The sequence below is a fragment of the Diabrotica virgifera genome, chromosome 4, assembly GCF_917563875.1.
Source record: "Diabrotica virgifera virgifera chromosome 4, PGI_DIABVI_V3a".
In the NCBI taxonomy this organism is placed as follows: Eukaryota; Metazoa; Arthropoda; class Insecta; order Coleoptera; family Chrysomelidae; genus Diabrotica; species Diabrotica virgifera.
Window position 1 is genome coordinate 248,090,703 of NC_065446.1, and position 19,326 is coordinate 248,110,028.

The following is a 19,326-nucleotide window of genomic DNA, read 5'->3' on the forward strand; positions in this document are numbered from 1 at the left end:
ACACCAGGGGCCTGATTCTAATTCATTTCGACAGTCGCAATTTCATTTCGACACCGCGCGATTCTTGGGGATATTAACCTTATTATGTTGAGACTGCTCAGAATTTGGGTTGGCGCTTCGGTTTCTTGGATTTTGTTGATAGTCTGGGAAAATTATCGAAAAAATACCATTTTTGGGAAAAATTATTTACCAGCTATTTTATTGCTAAAATCGAATCTTAAGATTGCATATATTAGTAATATGGGGTATGACAAGTCCGCAGAAAGTGTGTTATTTTATTTATAAACAAATTAGCACTCCTAAATCTTCTTTTTTTTTTTCAATTAGTGGTCTGTAACTCCTATATTTTTCCTTTGCGCCAAAAACACTCAAATAAAAATTCACCGTAATTTAGTTCTGCACAAAGTTATTTTTTTTTCCAATTTCCTTCAACAAAAATTTTACTCAGAAAATCCGAGTTTTCCCAAAAAATCTGCCATTTTCAATTAAAATTTTAGGGAAGTACCTAATTATTTATCAATAATTAAATAATTGAAGACATGAAAGATTTATTATAGTAGATTATACAGAGGGGCTAAATTATGGAATAAATTCATTTCTTTAAAACGGACGATTTTGGAGCAAAATCCCGAAAGAGGTCGATTTTTATTTTTAAATTACAATTTTTTGGCATATATTTCATACTAGTGACGTCATCCATCTGAGCGTGATGACGTAATCGATAATTTTGTTAATGGGAATAGGGGTCGTGTGGTAGGTCATTTGAAAGGGCGTTTAATTCTCTATTCAGTAATATAAACATTAATATTAGGTATTTATACAGGGTTGCCAAAAAAAAATTTTGAATTAAATTAATTGGCGCAAAAAGAAGAATGTATGTAATTTATTTAACTCAAAATACATTGTACTGCTGTCAGAAAATAGAAAAAAAAGGTTTATTTCACAAATAAACATTTCTTTTCGCTTAAATTAAATCACAAACAGACTCCCTCCTACCTATTGGCAGTTTGAACTTTTAATTTAAGCTAAAAGCAATGTTTATTTGCAAAATAAACATTTTTTTCTATTTTCTGACAGCAATAGAATGTATTTTGAGTTAAATAAATTACAAATTCAAATACCTAGGAACGTGGCTTTTTGAAGACTGGGCATCGGACAGGGAAGTAAAATGTCGCATTGAGCAAGCTCGACAAGCTTTCGTAAAATTCAGGAAGGTACTGACCTGCTCAGAGTTCGACCTTACACTGAGACTAAGGTTTACTAAATGCTACGTGTGGTCGGTGCTGCTATATGGCATAGAGGGCTGGACACTCAAAACGAGGGATATAAACAGATTAGAAGCCTTCGAAATGTGGCTTTATCGCCGTATCCTAAAGATACCATGGACAGCGAAAGTCACAAATGTGGATGTCCTTAAAAGAATCAACCAAGAACGTCAGCTCTTCGAAAACATCAAGAAAAGAAAAACGGCGTATTTGGGTCACATCATGCGAAACGAAAAATACCAGTTCCTTCAACTTATAATCCAGGGTAAAATTGAAGGCAGGAATAGGACGCAAGAAAATGTCCTGGCTCCGAAACATAAGGCAATGGACAGGGATTAACGACATACAATCTCTGATACACATTGCAAGAAACAGAGAGTTAATGGAAAATGTGATCGCCAACATCCATTAGTGGATTTGCATTTGAAGAAGAGAAGATGCATTCTTCTTCTTGCGTCAATTAATTTAATTCAAAATTTTTTTTGGCCTCCCTGTATAAATAATGAAATTAATGTTTATAATACTGAATAGAGAATTGAACGCCTTTGTAAATGAGCTACAACACGAACCCATATTCCTATTTAAAAAAATAATTACGTCATCACGCTCGGATGGATGACGTCACTAGTTTGAAATATATGCCAAGAAATTTAATTTAAAAATAAAAATCGACCTGTTTCGGGATTTTTCTCTAAAATCGTCCATTTTAGAGAAAATGAATTTATTCCATAATTTAGCCCCTCTCTGTATATCAGGAGACCAGCGACAATCTAACCAATAGTTTAGCAATAATTAAAATGTTAATTAAAAAATTTCGGTCGAAATAATAACCAGAAAGATTATGATACACCAGAATAACTATGATTTTCATATAAAAAAGCACTATACCTATTCAACGTACCTTACAGGATTGAAATTGGACCATTTGAGCGGTCTCAGGAATGTTATAAAGAAACAATTTTTTGGCTTATAAACAAATAGAACCCCTCAGAAAATATTAGATTAAATTAAATTAAGTTAACGCTGTTGAAAAGAGCACGGCTTCTGTGTCCTTTTCGAAGAAAAACAAATTGAATTGCGAGGAGTGATTCCAGGTATAACCGGTCAAATTTGACCGGCATTTGCGACAGAGTTATAAACAACAGGACTTTAATCTTTGAACCATTAGATACCTTTTAATTCCGGTCCTCTTTGTACATACAAATTTTCATATCTTCAAGACACTCATAACAAAAAAGATTTATGTCACTGTCACCAAATTATTTAATTATTGATAAATAATTACTTCCCTCAAATTTTAGTTGAAAATTAAAGATTTTGTTTGGAAAACCCGAATTTTCCGAAGAAAATTTCCGTCGAAGGAAATTGGAATAAATTATCAATGTGCAGAATTAAATTACTGTCAATTTTTATGTGAGTGTTTTGGTTTAAAGTTAAAATTTTCGGAGTTTTAGAGCAATAATAAAAAAAAGATTTCGGAGCGCTAATTTGTTTATAAACAAAATAGCACACTTTCTGTGGACTTTGCACAGCTATATTACTAATATAGGAAATCTTAAGATTTGATTTCAGCATGTCCAGCAATAAAATAGCTGATAATTAATTTTCCTTGTTTTTTACTAATTTTCCCAGATTATTACCTCACATCTTTCATTGAGTTGATGATTCATGTTGTGGACATTCTCAATTATTATATTTCTAATTTAATACTATTCTATCTAATTCCTCAAAACAAGCAAATTTCAATTAAACCCAGCTATATTATAATACCTTTTGATTTAGTTTTCCTTGCAAGAAATAAACAAAACACATCTAAACTAAACCTAACCTCGCTTTTGGCCATTCATTCATCTCCGTGTCAAATAATTTCGACAGTCGCCATCGCCATATTGAAAGCGACTTGTTTAGTGTCGAAATTTGATTTAGAATCAGGGCCCCGGTTTTTCCAAATAATTTTCTTACATTATTATTTTTGAGTAAAACTAATAGCACAAAATGGGGTTACTTACAGATCCCACTACCGGCCAAGGCAAATATGTAAAATGGCTTTTGAAATATTACAGCAAGCTATGTTTTTTGCTTTATATCTCTGGTGTCATTTGGTTTTGTACCTTAGCTTACCCTACAATGAATGCCAGCACATATTTCTCTGAAAACGCTCTATTGCCAGGCTTAGTTAAATCCCAATTTCACGAAGACAGAGAAGCATTAAGATACAACGAAGAATTACAAGACGAAATGAAGAAATATGAAGATTCCATACCATATCCCTGGATTATAGCAAAATTCAAACAGATTGGTTTAGATGCATACATACATAATTTTACTCTTACTTCGCCTTTTAACCGAAATGAAAAATTTTCAGGAAAAAACATATATGGGATTCTAAGGGCACCCAGAGGTGCCAGCACTGAGGCACTAGTTTTAAGTACTCCTTACAGACCAAGCACTAGTGTACATCCTCCTACAGGCCCATCCATAGCTATTATGTTAGCGTTTGCAAAATATGCCAACAGTAAGTTGCAATATTTATTGGTTTTTAATAAAAAATTCAATTTCATAGAGATATTCGTACAAGGTTAAGGAAGACTTAAGAAGTAAACATGGATAATATGATTAACACCTCCGAAAACAGAAATTTAAGATAAAACTCACCTGAAAAAAGGACAAGCAGCATCTTAACAAACTTCTTCCGTTCTTTGCTGTGTTGTGTCAACATCCTCGAGTCTGTCATGTCACTTCTCTTCTCTCCAATATCTTTCTGATTACAGTGGAACCTCGATAACTCGGATTAATCGGGACCGTGGCCGATCCGGTTTATCGAAAATCCGGGTTAGCTGGAGAGCATTGTAAAAATTAATAAAATACGGTATACTTATAGATAAAGTCCGTTATAATTAAAACAACATGAAATATATATGCACAGTACACATCTAACTTACCTATTATAGTTGTAGTATAGACAGTATAGATAGAGTATTGTTCATTTCTAGGTAAAAAAAACTCAGTTTCGGTTGTGTCAATTTCGTCTGCCATCAGAGCGATGTTATGTTATTTAAGAACAGTGGCTCTTTCATTGTTTAAAAGACCATTGTTCTAAAAATAATTTTTTAAAAGAGAGTTGAAAATAAATAAAGGAATAAAAGGTGCCTGTTGTTTGCATAGCCTGATAATGGATAATGAACGTCGCTCTGCCACCGTGTGCCATGAGTCATTTTTACTGTATAGTTCAAATTACACAAGTACCCATTATCTCTCAAATATTATATTATGGTCGAAGCCAAGTTTTATCAATAAAACTCGATATTTTTAAGACATTCCAGAAGCGGCTACAGATAAAATGTTTTAACATAATAATACATTTTTATTGTTGAAATGTTTGTCTGATGAAAATCGGTCCGGGTTAGCCGGACTTCCGGGTTATCGGGGCCGACTTATCGAGGTTCCACTGTACTTCATTCCATGTCATCCTCTCTTTTTGACTTTCAATATTTTTGCTTCCCACACTCTTCTCACTGGTATAGTATATTTCATTCTCTGTAAATTACCTCACCAACTCAGATGTCTGCTCAATGTGGATTGTATTTTCAGTTAGTTCCTTATACAGTATACTCTCTTTATAATGAACACGGGTATTACAAGGATTTGCTGATAACAAGCTACATTAGGTGTCCCTTGAAATTCCTATTGAACTATAACACCTCTATAATGAGACATATTTGGTTGTAACAAGGGAAAATTAGATTGAAGAACATGGATTCTTTACCTGTTTTTGGAGCAGTACTATAAATAAATACCCCAGCTGCCTGTATACAGAAATGCCTAAAATATGTGTGCTTATAGAGGCCAGTGATGTAATAAACTCCACCGCCTGTCAACTTCTTCTGGTAGTTCTTCCTCGTTTATTGAGTCTTTTGTCATATAATATGATGATATTTTTGTCGTAAATAGTAGTGTGGATAGCTGTCTTTTTCTAGATTGTGTTACTCCTTACTGAGAGTAGCTTATTTTTATTATTAAAGTATTTGATTATTTATTGTAATTGTATTAAATAACTATATTATTATGGTGTACAGTACAGCATTTCATGAAGTTTTTATTTAAGGAGAGAAATATTGGGCAAAAGATATAATATTTTTGATCACTGAACATGAGCAGTTAGGAATCCAGGCCTGGTTAGAGGCATACTATGGAGTCAGTTGCGGAAGTGAAGAAGTTTTAGATCATGGTGATCTCAGAGGCAGAGGTGGAGCTATTCAGGCTGCTATTAATTTAGAATTACATAGTGAAAAAATTGGTGAGTATTTTTATTCGATGGCCAAATTCCTATTTGCCTATTGTCAAATATACCAGTTAATTGAATACCATCTATAATTTAGTGTAGTATTGCTTATCTTTCGTGAATATTGTTTATTTCGAATGTACTTACTTCTCCATTACTGTATCCATAAATATATTTCTGTTCCTTTACTGTTCTGTTTTTTACTTATATTTTAATGATTGATAATTGCTTATTTAAATGACAGTAAGCGCTACGCTCGTAGACACACAGGTACCTAATTGCTAGGCTTGAGCTAATCCAGCCCGTTCTCACCTGTGACTTTCATGTCTGTCATGTCATGTGACTGTCATAAAACTATTCAAAATAATTGTTTTTCTATACAAAAAAGAATGTTGGTGTACTTTGTACACACGGAAGAAGTTATACGTCTATTATATGATTTCAACGAAATCAATATACTTTAAACAGTTTATTTATATTTTATTTAAATATTAAACTAATTTTAATACTTACTACTTTCCAAAAACTATTATTAAAACAATAACAAAAATTTAAAAAATAATAGAATAAAACACACACAAACACATTGAAAAATGAAACAAAGAAATGATTTCGGAACAATAATTGGTGATAAAAGTTTTTAACTAAATATGTATTTTCTGAAAAAAAATATAATAAATATACATACTTACAATCATAAAATGTACAAAAAAAATTAAATAAATAAAAATTTGCATTGGGGATTGAACCTGCGTCTATCACGTTGTTAGATTTTGAACTTGCCCCACGCAGAAATTACCTATCGAGACATATGAATGATGTGGGAAGATATAGCAACTAAATGTTTTAAACTGTTTTGACAGTTACTTATTCTCTTAGTTTAATCAGATAAGTTTGATTGTTATGGAATTAAAATATTAAAATACAACAAAATATAGACTAAAAAAGCAATATATTAGATGAAGATTGGTAGACATTTTGTTGGTAATCAAATTATGTAAATCAAAGCATTACCTACTTACTATGTACCTACATTTTCCAAATAGGTATGTAATTTTTTATTACAGTACTGAAACATTTACAATTAGGTATGCACCTGTTGCTTTTAAAAACTATTTAAAAAGTCACTACAATTATAAACTTGCTTTTTGTCTCTGTCCTCACAACAATAAAAACTAATATACTTACACACAATTTGTTTACCCATAACCATTGACGTATTAATAAAATAATCGACATATTGAACAATTATTGATAGGTCATTCTAATTACCCAATCAGAGCCCGTATAAAGTTTGAGCTGCGCTCAGGACCAAGACTTTTGATGAATTCGCGCACATATAAATTTACTCCCAACGTGCCCAAAGAAGTATAACTTCAAAAATACATTAATTAATATTACTCTGCTTTATTAAAAAAACTTTAATCAAACACCAACAATATTACAGTACTTTATAACTTTCACAATTTTAACATAATGACAACTATAAACTTCAAATACAACTGTTTTATAAACTATTAACTTTCTATGTTTATATTGGTTTCTATACATTATATTATGATGTTCTTGACATCACTAGAAACAGTGCAACAAGTGAAGGTTCCAGGACTGTATTAGCTCAATGTATCCGTGTGTCTAGTAGCGTGGCGGTTACTGTATATGTACATCTTGTTAACGATTACTGGTTTTAATAGGACAAATGGATATAAAAATAGAAGGTTTAAATGGGCAGCTACCAAACTTAGATCTCTTCAATTTGGCCTCAAAAATGTGTGCCAAAGAAGGTGTTTATCAAACATTCAAGAATAAAGGACCAAGGTACTCCAGAGATCCAGTTAAAGAATGGTGGAACTACTTCAAGAACCTATTATCGATGATGGCTACACAAGCTAGTGGAGTAAGTTAAAAAAAAGTTAATATTATGTAAAACAGTTAAAATATCATCAAAATGTTTGTTTTAGATTCCCAATGGCAACCATGGTCTGTTTCACAGATTTGGTATCCAAGCCTTAACATTAGAAGGATTTGAGAGGTCCAGAACAAAGTCAAATAATAAAATAATGATGGTTGGCATCGGCAGAGTAATAGAAGGGATTTTCCGAAGCTTAAATAATTTGTTGGAGAGGTTTCATCAAAGTTTCTTCTTTTATTTGTTGCCTTCTTCTGAACGATATATCTCCATAAGTAAGTATATGGTTTTACATACAGTTATTTAAGTTTGTGTAGCTCTACAGGTTTTACTGATGAAATTCTGTAAACTATAAAAGCATATACATTCTTACATAAAATATTATTTTCTCATATATATGGCGGGACAGTAACTTGTACACTGATCTTAAACTTTGAGCCAAACAGTGTAGTAGTGCTTGACAATGCTTCCTATCATTCCTGACAGCTCACTAAGACACTAAATACATCTTTAAAGAAAGCTGAACTGCAAAGCTTTTACATGGAAAATGATTTGTATTTCTAAGATTTGTGGAACCCCGATAAGTCGGCCTCCGATAACCCGAAAGTCCAGCTAACCCTAACCGATTTTCATCAGACAAAACAAACATTTTTTCACTTTGACTGTGTTTTTTACCAAGAAATAAGTAATACTGTATACAACTGTACGTAATTTAGATATATTGTCCATCTGTACTTCATGCTTTTGCAATTATAATGGAGTTTATCTATAAGTATACCGTATTTTATTAATTTTTACCATATTCTCCGGCTATCCCGGATTTTCGATAACCCGGATCGGCCGCGGTCCCGACTAATCCGACTTATCGAGGTTCCACTGTCCAAAAAAAAAAAGCTATACAAATTTGATATTACATTACAATAATTTTACTTTACATTTAAAAATGTATATATGTTTCAGGTCTTTACATTCCATCTGTTTGTTTAATGGCTGGAACCATGTTCATCAAAGCATGTGCTAGATGGTTCAACTTACAAAAATCACCAGAAGAAGAGAAAAAAGCCAATCCCAAATCCGTAGTACGTGTAGACAGAATAATCATTATCTTCCTGATGACTCACTTCTTCGGAATATTAATTTCAAATTTACCGCAATATGTACCACTTCTAACGGGCTACGATAAGAACACAACAATTTTTTACTCACTGCTGGGATCATCAGGACTTCTCTTACTCTTACCGTTGTTCATTGGATTAAGAAAATGCAGGGAAAGCATGGAACTACTCAATGTTTTAGCGATGTTGGAGTTAGGAACAGCATTGATTTGCATTTCGATGAATAACTTTTCTTTGGGATTGTTTTGTGCTACTATTTTGATACCGATAGCACTTCTTATTAATCCATCGGCTTGTAGGTAAGCTAGGTTATAATTAAAAGAAATATAAAAAATAATGTGACACACATACAAGTATTGTTATGATCTGCTTTCTATTACTTTTATATTAATTATTATTTATTTGATCAATTATTTAATTAACGCAAATCATACATAAAAATATTAAGAAAAAATCTCAGGGTGCCTTTTGTCAAAAAAAAAAATTAATTAAATTCTCTTAGGTTATACTTATCCTTTCTTGTGGCTTCAGTATCTCTTAGTTGATCCTTATCGGGATAAAATAGGAAAAGGAAATAAATAGAAAAATCATAAATAAACACATACAAATACCTTTATTATCAAAAGCAATGCTCTATAAATTTATCAATTATATCCTGTGGGCATAACTGCCCAAAAGAAACTTTTACCATATAAATTAATCTAATTCAAACAAATATTTAACGCTTTGTTCTTGATACCCTTAATAAAAAACAAGCTAAACAAACAAATTTGCTATTCGCAAATTACTTATACTTCCTATTAAATTTTTGAAATGTTGGAATCTTAAATGCATATGCTTTTACGTAAAAAAATTTAACTTCTGATTATAAAGAAAATCTATCACATAGGTTATTGACTGACCTTTTTTATTCACACACAATGATGTCTCCTCTTGACCCAAACAGCTCCTCCTTGTTGATTATGTTAGGCTACCAATCAAAGCTCTCTCCGTTCTCAGCAAACAATCCAGCAGGATACCAGCAACTATTTCTCCAAAACACAAGCCAGGCCTCTTTTTGCCAGTACTCGTTCAATAAACTCCAAAACTCTCTCCTCTCTTTCTCTCAACAATAATCTCCTGAGACCCAAGTATCTTTTTTACTTGGTGTCACAAATAATTTTAATAACGATAATTCTTGTAACTTACTCTCTTGGACTTTACAGAATCAAAGAGGTATTTCTTCTCGATTTGATTTGTCTCTCGTTCCACTTTTCAGCTACTCTCACTATCAAAAACAACCACTAGTACTTGCTTCTGAACTACTCACGAAAACTTTTGACTGCTCTTCTCGAATGCCGGTAACACAATAATCTTTTCTTTTCCAAACTGTCTCAATATTCCAACAAAACTTTCCCCATTCCAAATTGCCAAGCCAATCAGAAACATTTCTCTCTCCATCATTCTTTTTTTCATTCGAAACACCCACTCATACTTTCAAAAATATTCCTACCATCATAATAATTACTTTCGGGAAATTCTACAAAATTTACTCGGGGTTAAACAAAAAGAGATTAAAATTCCAACCTTTTTTTGCCTTAATTTTCTAAGAACTAATTACCTATGGCTTCTACCTTTCCCGTAATAAACAATCAGTTTAAAATAATAATCCTAAATAACTTTCACTTCACTTTTATTTACAAATGTTTTTAATATTCTTCATGGAAAAATGCATTAAGGAGAAACCACCTTGCGTGAAAGCTAACTTCTAATAAATATTTACAAATCAATATACAGGGTGTATCAAATTTATGTGCCCGCGTTATATTAAAAAAATTAAATTTTTATTCTATCTTTGATTGCCAAATTGATACACAATAGTATATACATATTTTATATACTAAGAATTTCCATTTTCACTGTATTCCTTCACTCAACCGTTCTCTCCAGTTCTTTCTGTTTTGCCAATCCCTTTCCTGCAGATTTCTTCTTTCCATTGCTTCGTCTACTTCATCTCTGAAAGATCTTCGGGGTCTGCCTCTCTTCCTTCTTCCTATCGGGATCCACTCTGTTATTCTCTTTATCCAGCAATTTTTATCTGCTCTTCTGACATGTCCATACCAGGTAAATCTCTTCTGCTCTATGTAGTCTATTATATCTGAGTTCATTTCCATTCTTTTCTTAATATCTATGTTACCTATTTATTCTATCTCTTCTTATTACTCTGCAGCTTCCCCTTAGGAATTCCATCTCTGTTGCTCTTATTTTGTTTTTTTTTTTGTTTTCTTATTTATCGTTCAATTTTCACACTCATAAGTGAGGATACTTCTTGTCATTATATATTCTTCATTTTATCTAACAATAAAACACTGAAAACGTTTGTTTTCTATACTTCCACAAAATTTATTATAACTATGTGACTACAGCTCTTTCGGCAGAGTGCCTTTATCAAGTGATTTGGTTTACTATGGGTTTGCCTTTTTAAAGTCTTTAACTGAAGAGGTTGAGTAGTGGGGAGCTGTTTGTCTCGAGTTGGTCATTCAGAATTATATCTGTATTTTTTAATTTATTAACTTCCATAGATTCTAATAAAGATAGCTTAAGGCCTTTATTTTGAATATGCAGAATTTGAAACTCTTCATTAAAAGAATTATTATGGTCTAGGTCTAGAAGGTGAAGTGTGTATGTAGAAGTGTGTGTTTTTCTATTGTTGAAAGCCCTTTTGTGTTCTGCTATCTGTTTGTCAAAGGTTCTGCCAGTTTGACCGATGTAAGTTTTCGGACAGTCACCACAAGTTAGTTTATAGACACCACTCTGTAGTTGTTTTCTCTTTCGGCTCTTATTGTTCTTAATATATTTGCTTAAGTTGTTGTTAGTTCTGTAAGCTGGTGTTATTCCTTTCTTTTTTATGTATCTGGCTATTTTTGTTGTTATCTTGCCAGTATATGTGCAGAAGGTACTGCGTTCTTTCTGTGGTGGTGGATAGACTAATTTCAGGGCTTTTTTATGGAGTTTTTGGTTTAAAATTATATTAGTTGTTTGTTCGTTATAGCCATTGTTTACTGCTATTTGTTTAATGATGGTTATTTGTGTTGTGTAGGATGGGATGATGAATTGTTCTATTTCGAAATTATTTTTTGACATGGGACTACAGGGACTTACAGGAACTAACAGGCAACTTGACCAATTTCTATCATACATTAATTCACTTCATAGTAATATTGAGTTTACAATAGAAACAGAACAGAATAAGTCCATAAACTTTCTAGATGTAACAATTACTAGACTACACAACAAACATGAGTTCTTTGTATATCATAAACCTACCCATACTGACACAACTATACACAATTCATCATCCCATCCTACACAACACAAATGAAAATCATTAAACAAATAGCAGTAAACAATGGCTATAACGAACAAACAATTAATAGAATTTTAAACCAAAAACTCCATAATAAAGCCCTGAAATTAGTCTATTCACCACCACAGAAAGAACCCAGTACGTTCTGCTCTATCACATATACTGGCAAGATAACAACAAAAATAGCCAGATACATAAAAAAGAAAGGAATAACATCAGCTTTCAGAACTAATAACAACTTAAGCAAACATATTAAGAACAATAAAAGCCGAAAGAGAAAACAACTACAGAGTGGTGTCTACAAACTAACTTGTGGTGACTGTCCGAAAACTTACATCGGTCAAACTGGCAGAACCTTTGACAAACGGATAGCACAACACAAAAGGGCTTTCAACAATAGAAAAACAGACACTTCTACATACGCACTTCACCTTCTAGATCATAATCATTCTTTTAATGGACAGTTCCAAATTGTGCATATTCTAAATAAAGGCCTTAAGCTATCTTTATTAGAATCTATGGAAATTAATAAATTAAAAAATACAGATATAATTCTGAATGACCAACTCAAGACATCTTAATAGTAGAGGGCCAACAGACCGAAAGAGTAAAAAAAGTACACTTACCTGGGAACCCTTATAACAGAAAATAATGACTACACTGCAGAAATCAAAGTCAGAATCGAAAAAGCACGTTCTAATTTTATGAAAATGAAAAAGGTCCTATGTAGCAAAGATATAACATTAGCTCTTAAAGTACGTCTAACAAAATGTTACGTATACAGTGTACTATACTATGGAGTGGACTCATTGACGTTAAATGCAGAGACAATGACGACTTAACGCCTTTGAAATGTGGACATATAGAAGAATTATTAGGGTTTCCTGGGTAGATAGAGTTACGAACAACGAAGTACTGAGAAGAATAGGTAAAGAGAAGGAAGTTGAATGCAAGGAAAGATAGATGGCAGAAGAAGCATCGGAAGAAGACGAATTTCATGGCTGAAGAACCTGAGAGATGGTTTTTATGCAGCTCAAAACAACTATTTAGAGCTACTGCCTCAAAAATTAAAATAGCTCTGATGATTGCCAACCTCCGTAGCGGAGATGGCACCTGAAGAAGAAGAAGAACTCGAGACAAACAGCTCCCCACTCCTCAACCTCTTTACTTAAAGACTTTAAAAAGGCAAACCCATAGTAAACTAAATCACTTGAGAAAGACACTCTGCCGAAACAGCTGTAGTCACATAGTTATAATAAATTTTGTGGAAGTATAGAAAACAAACGTTTTCAGTGTTTTATTGTTAGATAAAATGCACTTCCATCAAGTAACGATCGAATCCATCAATTATTCTTCATTTTGTTTGTAAACTGATGTTCTTATCCCACAGTACCGGGTTAAATTTTTCAGTTGTTCATTTATTTGATATTATGAAACCTAATTGTACTTGTCTGTTCCTTTGATTTATTTATCGTCGTCTATTTCCAGCTGTTTTATTTCTATATTCTCCGTTGTTAGGTATTCAGTTTTCTTTAGGTTTATTTCCATCCCATTCTTTGTATATTCCTGCACCAGATTTCTCATCATAAAGCTGAGGTCATCTTCGTCTTGTGCGATTACTATATGGCGAAATAGAATCATTGTTGTACCTCTCGTGCTTGAATTGATAATCAGCTGAGTGTTATGACGTTATTTCAGGCTCCCATATCTTCATCAGATACTCGGACAGAATATAAAATCGAACACGACAGGTCAACGAAACGTCTTCTGAATGTTACCCACTTAACTGGTTAGCTATAAAGGTGTCGTCTACTTTGATGGCTATGAACGAAAATGACCTAATATCGTTTTCTGTCCTTTGTGTTATACGAAATGTTCAAAAGTTCACATCTTGCTTTTGCTTCAATGTATTAAAAAGCCAATATATGGCGAAGGAGAATAATTCGTAGACCTCTTCATTCCCATCCTTTCCTTTCGGAAGCCAGTCTCTTCCTTTTTCGGCAACTTCTCTCAAATTGAACTACATCCTTTATACAGAGTGTCCGGGAAAAGAGTTAAAGTTAACCGTTTCCAAAAAAAAAACATTACATTGTTTTCCATATACCTGTATTTTAATGTTTAGAAATTTAAATAAACTGGCAACATGTACGCACGACGGAATAATAACAGATAATAAGAACTCGTTTGTGATTGTGATTTACAGTATTTAAAATAATCCAACCCAATAGTACTTATGTATTTGTTTAAGGGGATGGGTACGTATTTTCGGCTGTAATGCTATTCAAATGGGGATTCATTTTTTTTCGAATCCTGAGAAAACTACTGTGTATTTTTGAAAAATTTAAACGCAGAATGAAAGATTACGTTCTTACCGAGGGCCGAAAGTCCCTGAAAACTTCTATAATCTTTATTTTAATAAATTACAGGAGTGAAAATCTAAGAAAAAATGTAGTGTGACTTTTAATTTCAAATATTTCATTCAAAAGAAACTTTTTATTTATTCTAAGGGACTTTCGGCCCTCGATAATAATTTAGTCTTTCATTCTGCGTTTAAATTTTTTAAAAATATTTATTAGTTTTTTCAGGATTCGAAAAAAATTGACGTGGTGATATTTTCCAAATCGAACATTCGCAATCTTTGTCATACAACGCACTGAGTCAGATAGAATATGATGACAAGACAGTGACAGTTTTAAATATTTGACATGGCATCGGGAATATTTTGAGTTGTTGATTAAATAATATTAATAGTGTATTTGATAAATAATTGATTTAAGACGTAAACTTAATAAAAAGTTATTTATTGTTTATTATTTATGGAAGATCCAAGCAGAGAATACATCAGGATATATTCTGTGATCCAAGTATTTTTTTGTTAAAGATGTTGAAAATTATAAGCGTTCCATAGTAACAATATATTATTAAAAAATCACTTTAACACTTTTCCTCTTTTCTCGATTGAGTATTAGTTTTTGTTGTACATATAAATTATTACAATCACCGAATACATAGTTAGTGAAAAAATTATCACATTTATTAACTGAATTAATAATTTGCAATTATACAAATAACAGTTATCCAAGGACATTCAAAAGCCATCTCTTTAAAGTTAATGATGACGTTGTCAAGTGGAGTGACTCTAGTAATGTTTACATATCCATACCAGTGTGAATTTTACTACATTTACTTTGCCGTGTAAAGACAGAAAAAGTAGGGATAGCCGTAAAATATTTGCGAATTATGTACCGATGACCTTAATAAAATTATTTTTTTTTTGAAATGTATTGAAATACCTATTGCATAATTTTAAACGAATTATACATCTTTTAACATAAAAACACATAACTGAACTAGTATTATGTATTTAGTAAGTTTTAACTAGTAGGATTTAACTGAATTACATAGTTTACAGTGGAAAAATACACCAGATAATGTCTCAGTAATTTGTTTACTTGTGAACTAAAATAATTAAGTTATACTTACTTGAAAATAATTATTATACCTAATAAATGTTCAAAGTAAACCACTTTCACGAACACCATTCAAAGAAATGATTATAGTAATATAGTATGCCTCTCCATTTAGTGATCTTCCATAAATAATCAACATAATAACATAATAGGTAATGCACTCACGATTCGAAAACATTTTCGGCATTGACACTAAACAAAATTCTTCCAAACTATCTGTTTACTAATCATGGAACTGTCTATGTTTATTATATTTTTGTACCTCACATAGTTGCCAGGTTTAAATTTCCATGCCAAAATGTATTTTAATTTTTTGGTCAAACGGTTACATTTAGAAAAAAATGTTATTAGAGTTTTTTTCTTCTACATGGTGCCCTCTACCTATACCTTTAAGGAACGCACTATTTTCCGGGACACCCTGTAGAACATCTGCTGACTTGTTTATTTATCTCCTTTATATGTTTTAGGTTGTGTTCGATAGTCCAGAAGCTGTTGTGGCTTCTAGTTCATCCGATAACAATTTTAACAGCCGTCGTAGCAGTGAATTCATACCTAATGTTTCCCGAAGAAGGAGCCAAGGAGCTGTCGAATCGAGCATGGGATGCTACTCAGAAATCAATATTGTACGGAATAGTTGATTCCATGATTTATGGTAACTGGCTTTATACTGTCGTTACAAACATATTTTTGCCCAATTGGTTATGTTTCTGGATTGTTTCCTTTAGCAAAGGATCATCAGATACGAATAAAGAGAAGAAAGACTAGTTTAAGTAGATTATAATAAATTATTACGAAGTAAAAATATGTTTTATTTTATAAACCCTGACAAAATATAAATATCGTCTTATGATATCCTTTAAGAAACCTGTTAAAATATTCTCAGGAATAACGTCTTAATAATAATGGGCGACTTCAATGCAAAGGTGGGAAGAGAAGATTATAACCAGGGCCAAGAAACCATATATGAAAAGATAATTGAGGAAAAATTGGTAACCTAGCATCTGCAACTCATATATACTCAGTAAAAAAAAAACAAACACAAAAGAGAACACAAGATAACGTGGGTGATGGGTCGCCCATGTTTCCCCAACTGTCATCAATACGACTAACTTCACGCGTAACTTCAATACGAGAATTATAAAAAAAATATGCATTGAAATCCAGATCCCGTAATTTTTTGAGCGTTATAAAGTGAGTACAAAGACATACATAGTTCTTTTTTTGTAATTACAGCTTCAATTTACCGTACACTTCTCGTAAACTCTGCCGATAAGGTAGAGTCGTGTTGGGGAAACCTGGCGTGTCCGTGGGGGGTTGATACCGGGGAGAATATATACAGTGATGAGCGCGCTAATAACCGGCAAAATAGCATAAAAGATGGAAAACGTATTAAATTTTGAGATAAGTAATATGGAAAAACTATACGGGGATATGTTGAATTAGTTGTGTACATAACTTTCACCAACGGCCGGAAACCAGAGTTGGGGCCGAGGGTAGTTATAAGGGGTCAAAATCGCGGATTTTATTATTTTTTTTATGACGCTCATGATCGAGATAGTGCACCAAAATTTGGGAATAAGTAGGTCATGACGTACCTAAGTAAAATCTCTAGGGGCTCAACGCTGCGTGGCCGACAAAGGGGTGGGGGTAGGGGTGAATATAAAAAATATAAGGGGTTTTTTGCGACGTTCGTGATTGAGATAATGCACCAAAATTTGGGTATAAGTAGACCATGACATAAGTAATTAAAATCCCCAGAGCCGGAAACCAGAGTCGGGAAGGAAGGTAGTTTTATAAGGGGTCAAAGTTCCGTTTTTTATTATTTTTTTTTGTGACCCTCATGATCGAGATAGCGCGCCAAAATTTGGGAATAAGTAGGTCATGACGTAACTAAGTAAAATGTCCAGGAGTGGAACGCTGCGTGGCCGACAAAGGGGTGGGGCAGGGGTGAATACAAAAAAATGTAAGGGGTTTTTTGCGACGTTCGTGATTGAGATAGTGCACCAAAATTTGGCAATTAGTAGACCATGACATAACTAAGTAATATCCCCAGAGGCGGAAACCAGAGTGGCGGACGAGGGTAGTTATAAGGGGTAAAAGTCGCGGTTTTTATTATTTTTTTTTGTGGCGCTCATGATGGAGATAGTGTACCAAAATTTGGGAGTAAGTAGGTTATGACGTAACTAAGTAAAATCTTCAGGAGCGGAACGCTGCTTGGGGTACAAAGGGGTGGTAGGCAGGGGTGAGTATAAAAATATATGGGGTTTTTTTTGCCGTTCGTGATCGAAATAGTGCACCAAAATTTGGGAATAAGTAGATCATGACATTACTAAGTAAAATCTCCAGGGGCGGAACACTGCGTGGGGGACAAATGTTGTGCCGGGTCACAAAATAAATAATACACACTGCGATTTTGACCCCTTAAAACTACCCTCATCCCCAACTCTGGTTTCCGGCTCTGGGGCTTTTACTTAGCTAAGTCATGGTCTACTTATTCCAAAATTTTGGTGCACTATCTCAATCTATCACGTCGCAAAAAACCACTTATATTTTTTATATTCACACCTACCCCCACCACTTTATCGGCCACGCAGCGTTCCACCCCTGGAGATTGTACTTAGTTACCTCATGACCTACTTATTCCCAAATTTTGGTGCACTATCTCGATCATGAGCGTCACAAAAAAAATAATAATAACGGCGATTTTGACCCCTAATAACTACCCTCATGCTCAACTCTGGTTTCCGGCTCTGAGCATTTAGCTTAGTTATGTCATGGTCTACTTATTCCCAAATTTTGGTGTACTCCCTCAATCACGAACGTCGCAAAAAAACCCCTTATATTTTTTCTATTCACCCCTGCCCCACCCCTTTGTCGGCCACGCAGCGTGCCACCCATGGAGATTTTACTTAGTTACGTCATGACCTACTTATTCCCAAATTTTGGTGCACTCTCTCGATCATGAGCGTCACAAAAAAAAATAATAAAAAACGGCGACTTTGACCTCTTATAACTACCCTCATCCCCAACTCTGGTTTCCGGCTCTGGGGATTTTACTTAGTAATGTCATGATCTGCTTATTCCCAAATTTTGGTCCACTATCTCAATCACGAACGTCGCAAAAAATCCTTTATATTTTTTATATTCACCCCTACCCCCACCCCTTTGTCGGCCACGCAGCGTTCCGCCCCTAGAAGTTTTACTTAGTTACGTCATGACCTACTTATTCCCAAATTTTGGTGCACTATCTCGATCATGAGCGTCATAAAAAAAATAATAAAATCCGCGACTTTGACCCCTTATAACTACCCTCGGCCCCAACTCTGGTTTCCGGCCGTTGGTGAAAGTCATGTACACAACTAATTCAACATATCCCCGTATAGTTTTTCCATATTACTTATCACGCACAAAATCCGCTTCTATCTCTCCGACTACAGTGACAGTTTTAGTTGACATACTCCTCTGGGAAAGAAAGATGGGAAACAATCAATATAATGTAAATAAAAAGATTACTATCGCTAAATTTCCCAGCTCGACTAGTTTCAATTCATTTTATCTCACAACTTAATACGTTTTCCATCTTTTGTGCTATTTTGCCGGATATTAGCGCGCTCATCACTGTATAATATATTATTATCGGCAATCAAATAGACCATGTGTTCAATTTCGAAAAAGTGGACACAAGCAGTATAACAGGTGAGATCTTTCTTGCTCTCCGCCGAAGTGACATCTCCGTGCCGAAGTTTGGCAATCATCATGGCTATTCTGACCTTCGAGACAGCTGCTCTGAACAATGCTGCAAATATCTTTTGGACCTTTTTTGTGAATTGCTAGTAATCCAGCTTCTTTCCAACTCTTCTCACAAGGATATAAATAATTAAATTTATACGCAGATTGTGTACCAATCGTAGTGTTCCTATTAGGTAATTAAAAGACAAG

General features: G+C 33.5%; 1 protein-coding gene across 1 annotated transcript; it reads left to right on the forward strand.

Moving 5' to 3' along the window:
- Positions 1-3,127: 3,127 nt before the first annotated feature.
- On the forward strand, positions 3,128-16,189 carry LOC114334097 (glycosylphosphatidylinositol anchor attachment 1 protein). The gene is made up of 6 exons (XM_028284119.2): positions 3,128-3,780; positions 5,371-5,562; positions 7,242-7,444; positions 7,509-7,731; positions 8,417-8,870; positions 15,855-16,189. The coding sequence occupies exons 1-6, from the start codon at positions 3,261-3,263 to the stop codon at positions 16,150-16,152; spliced, it is 1,890 nt and encodes a 629-aa protein (XP_028139920.2). The 5' UTR covers positions 3,128-3,260; the 3' UTR covers positions 16,153-16,189.
- The last annotated feature ends 3,137 nt before the right edge of the window (positions 16,190-19,326 follow it).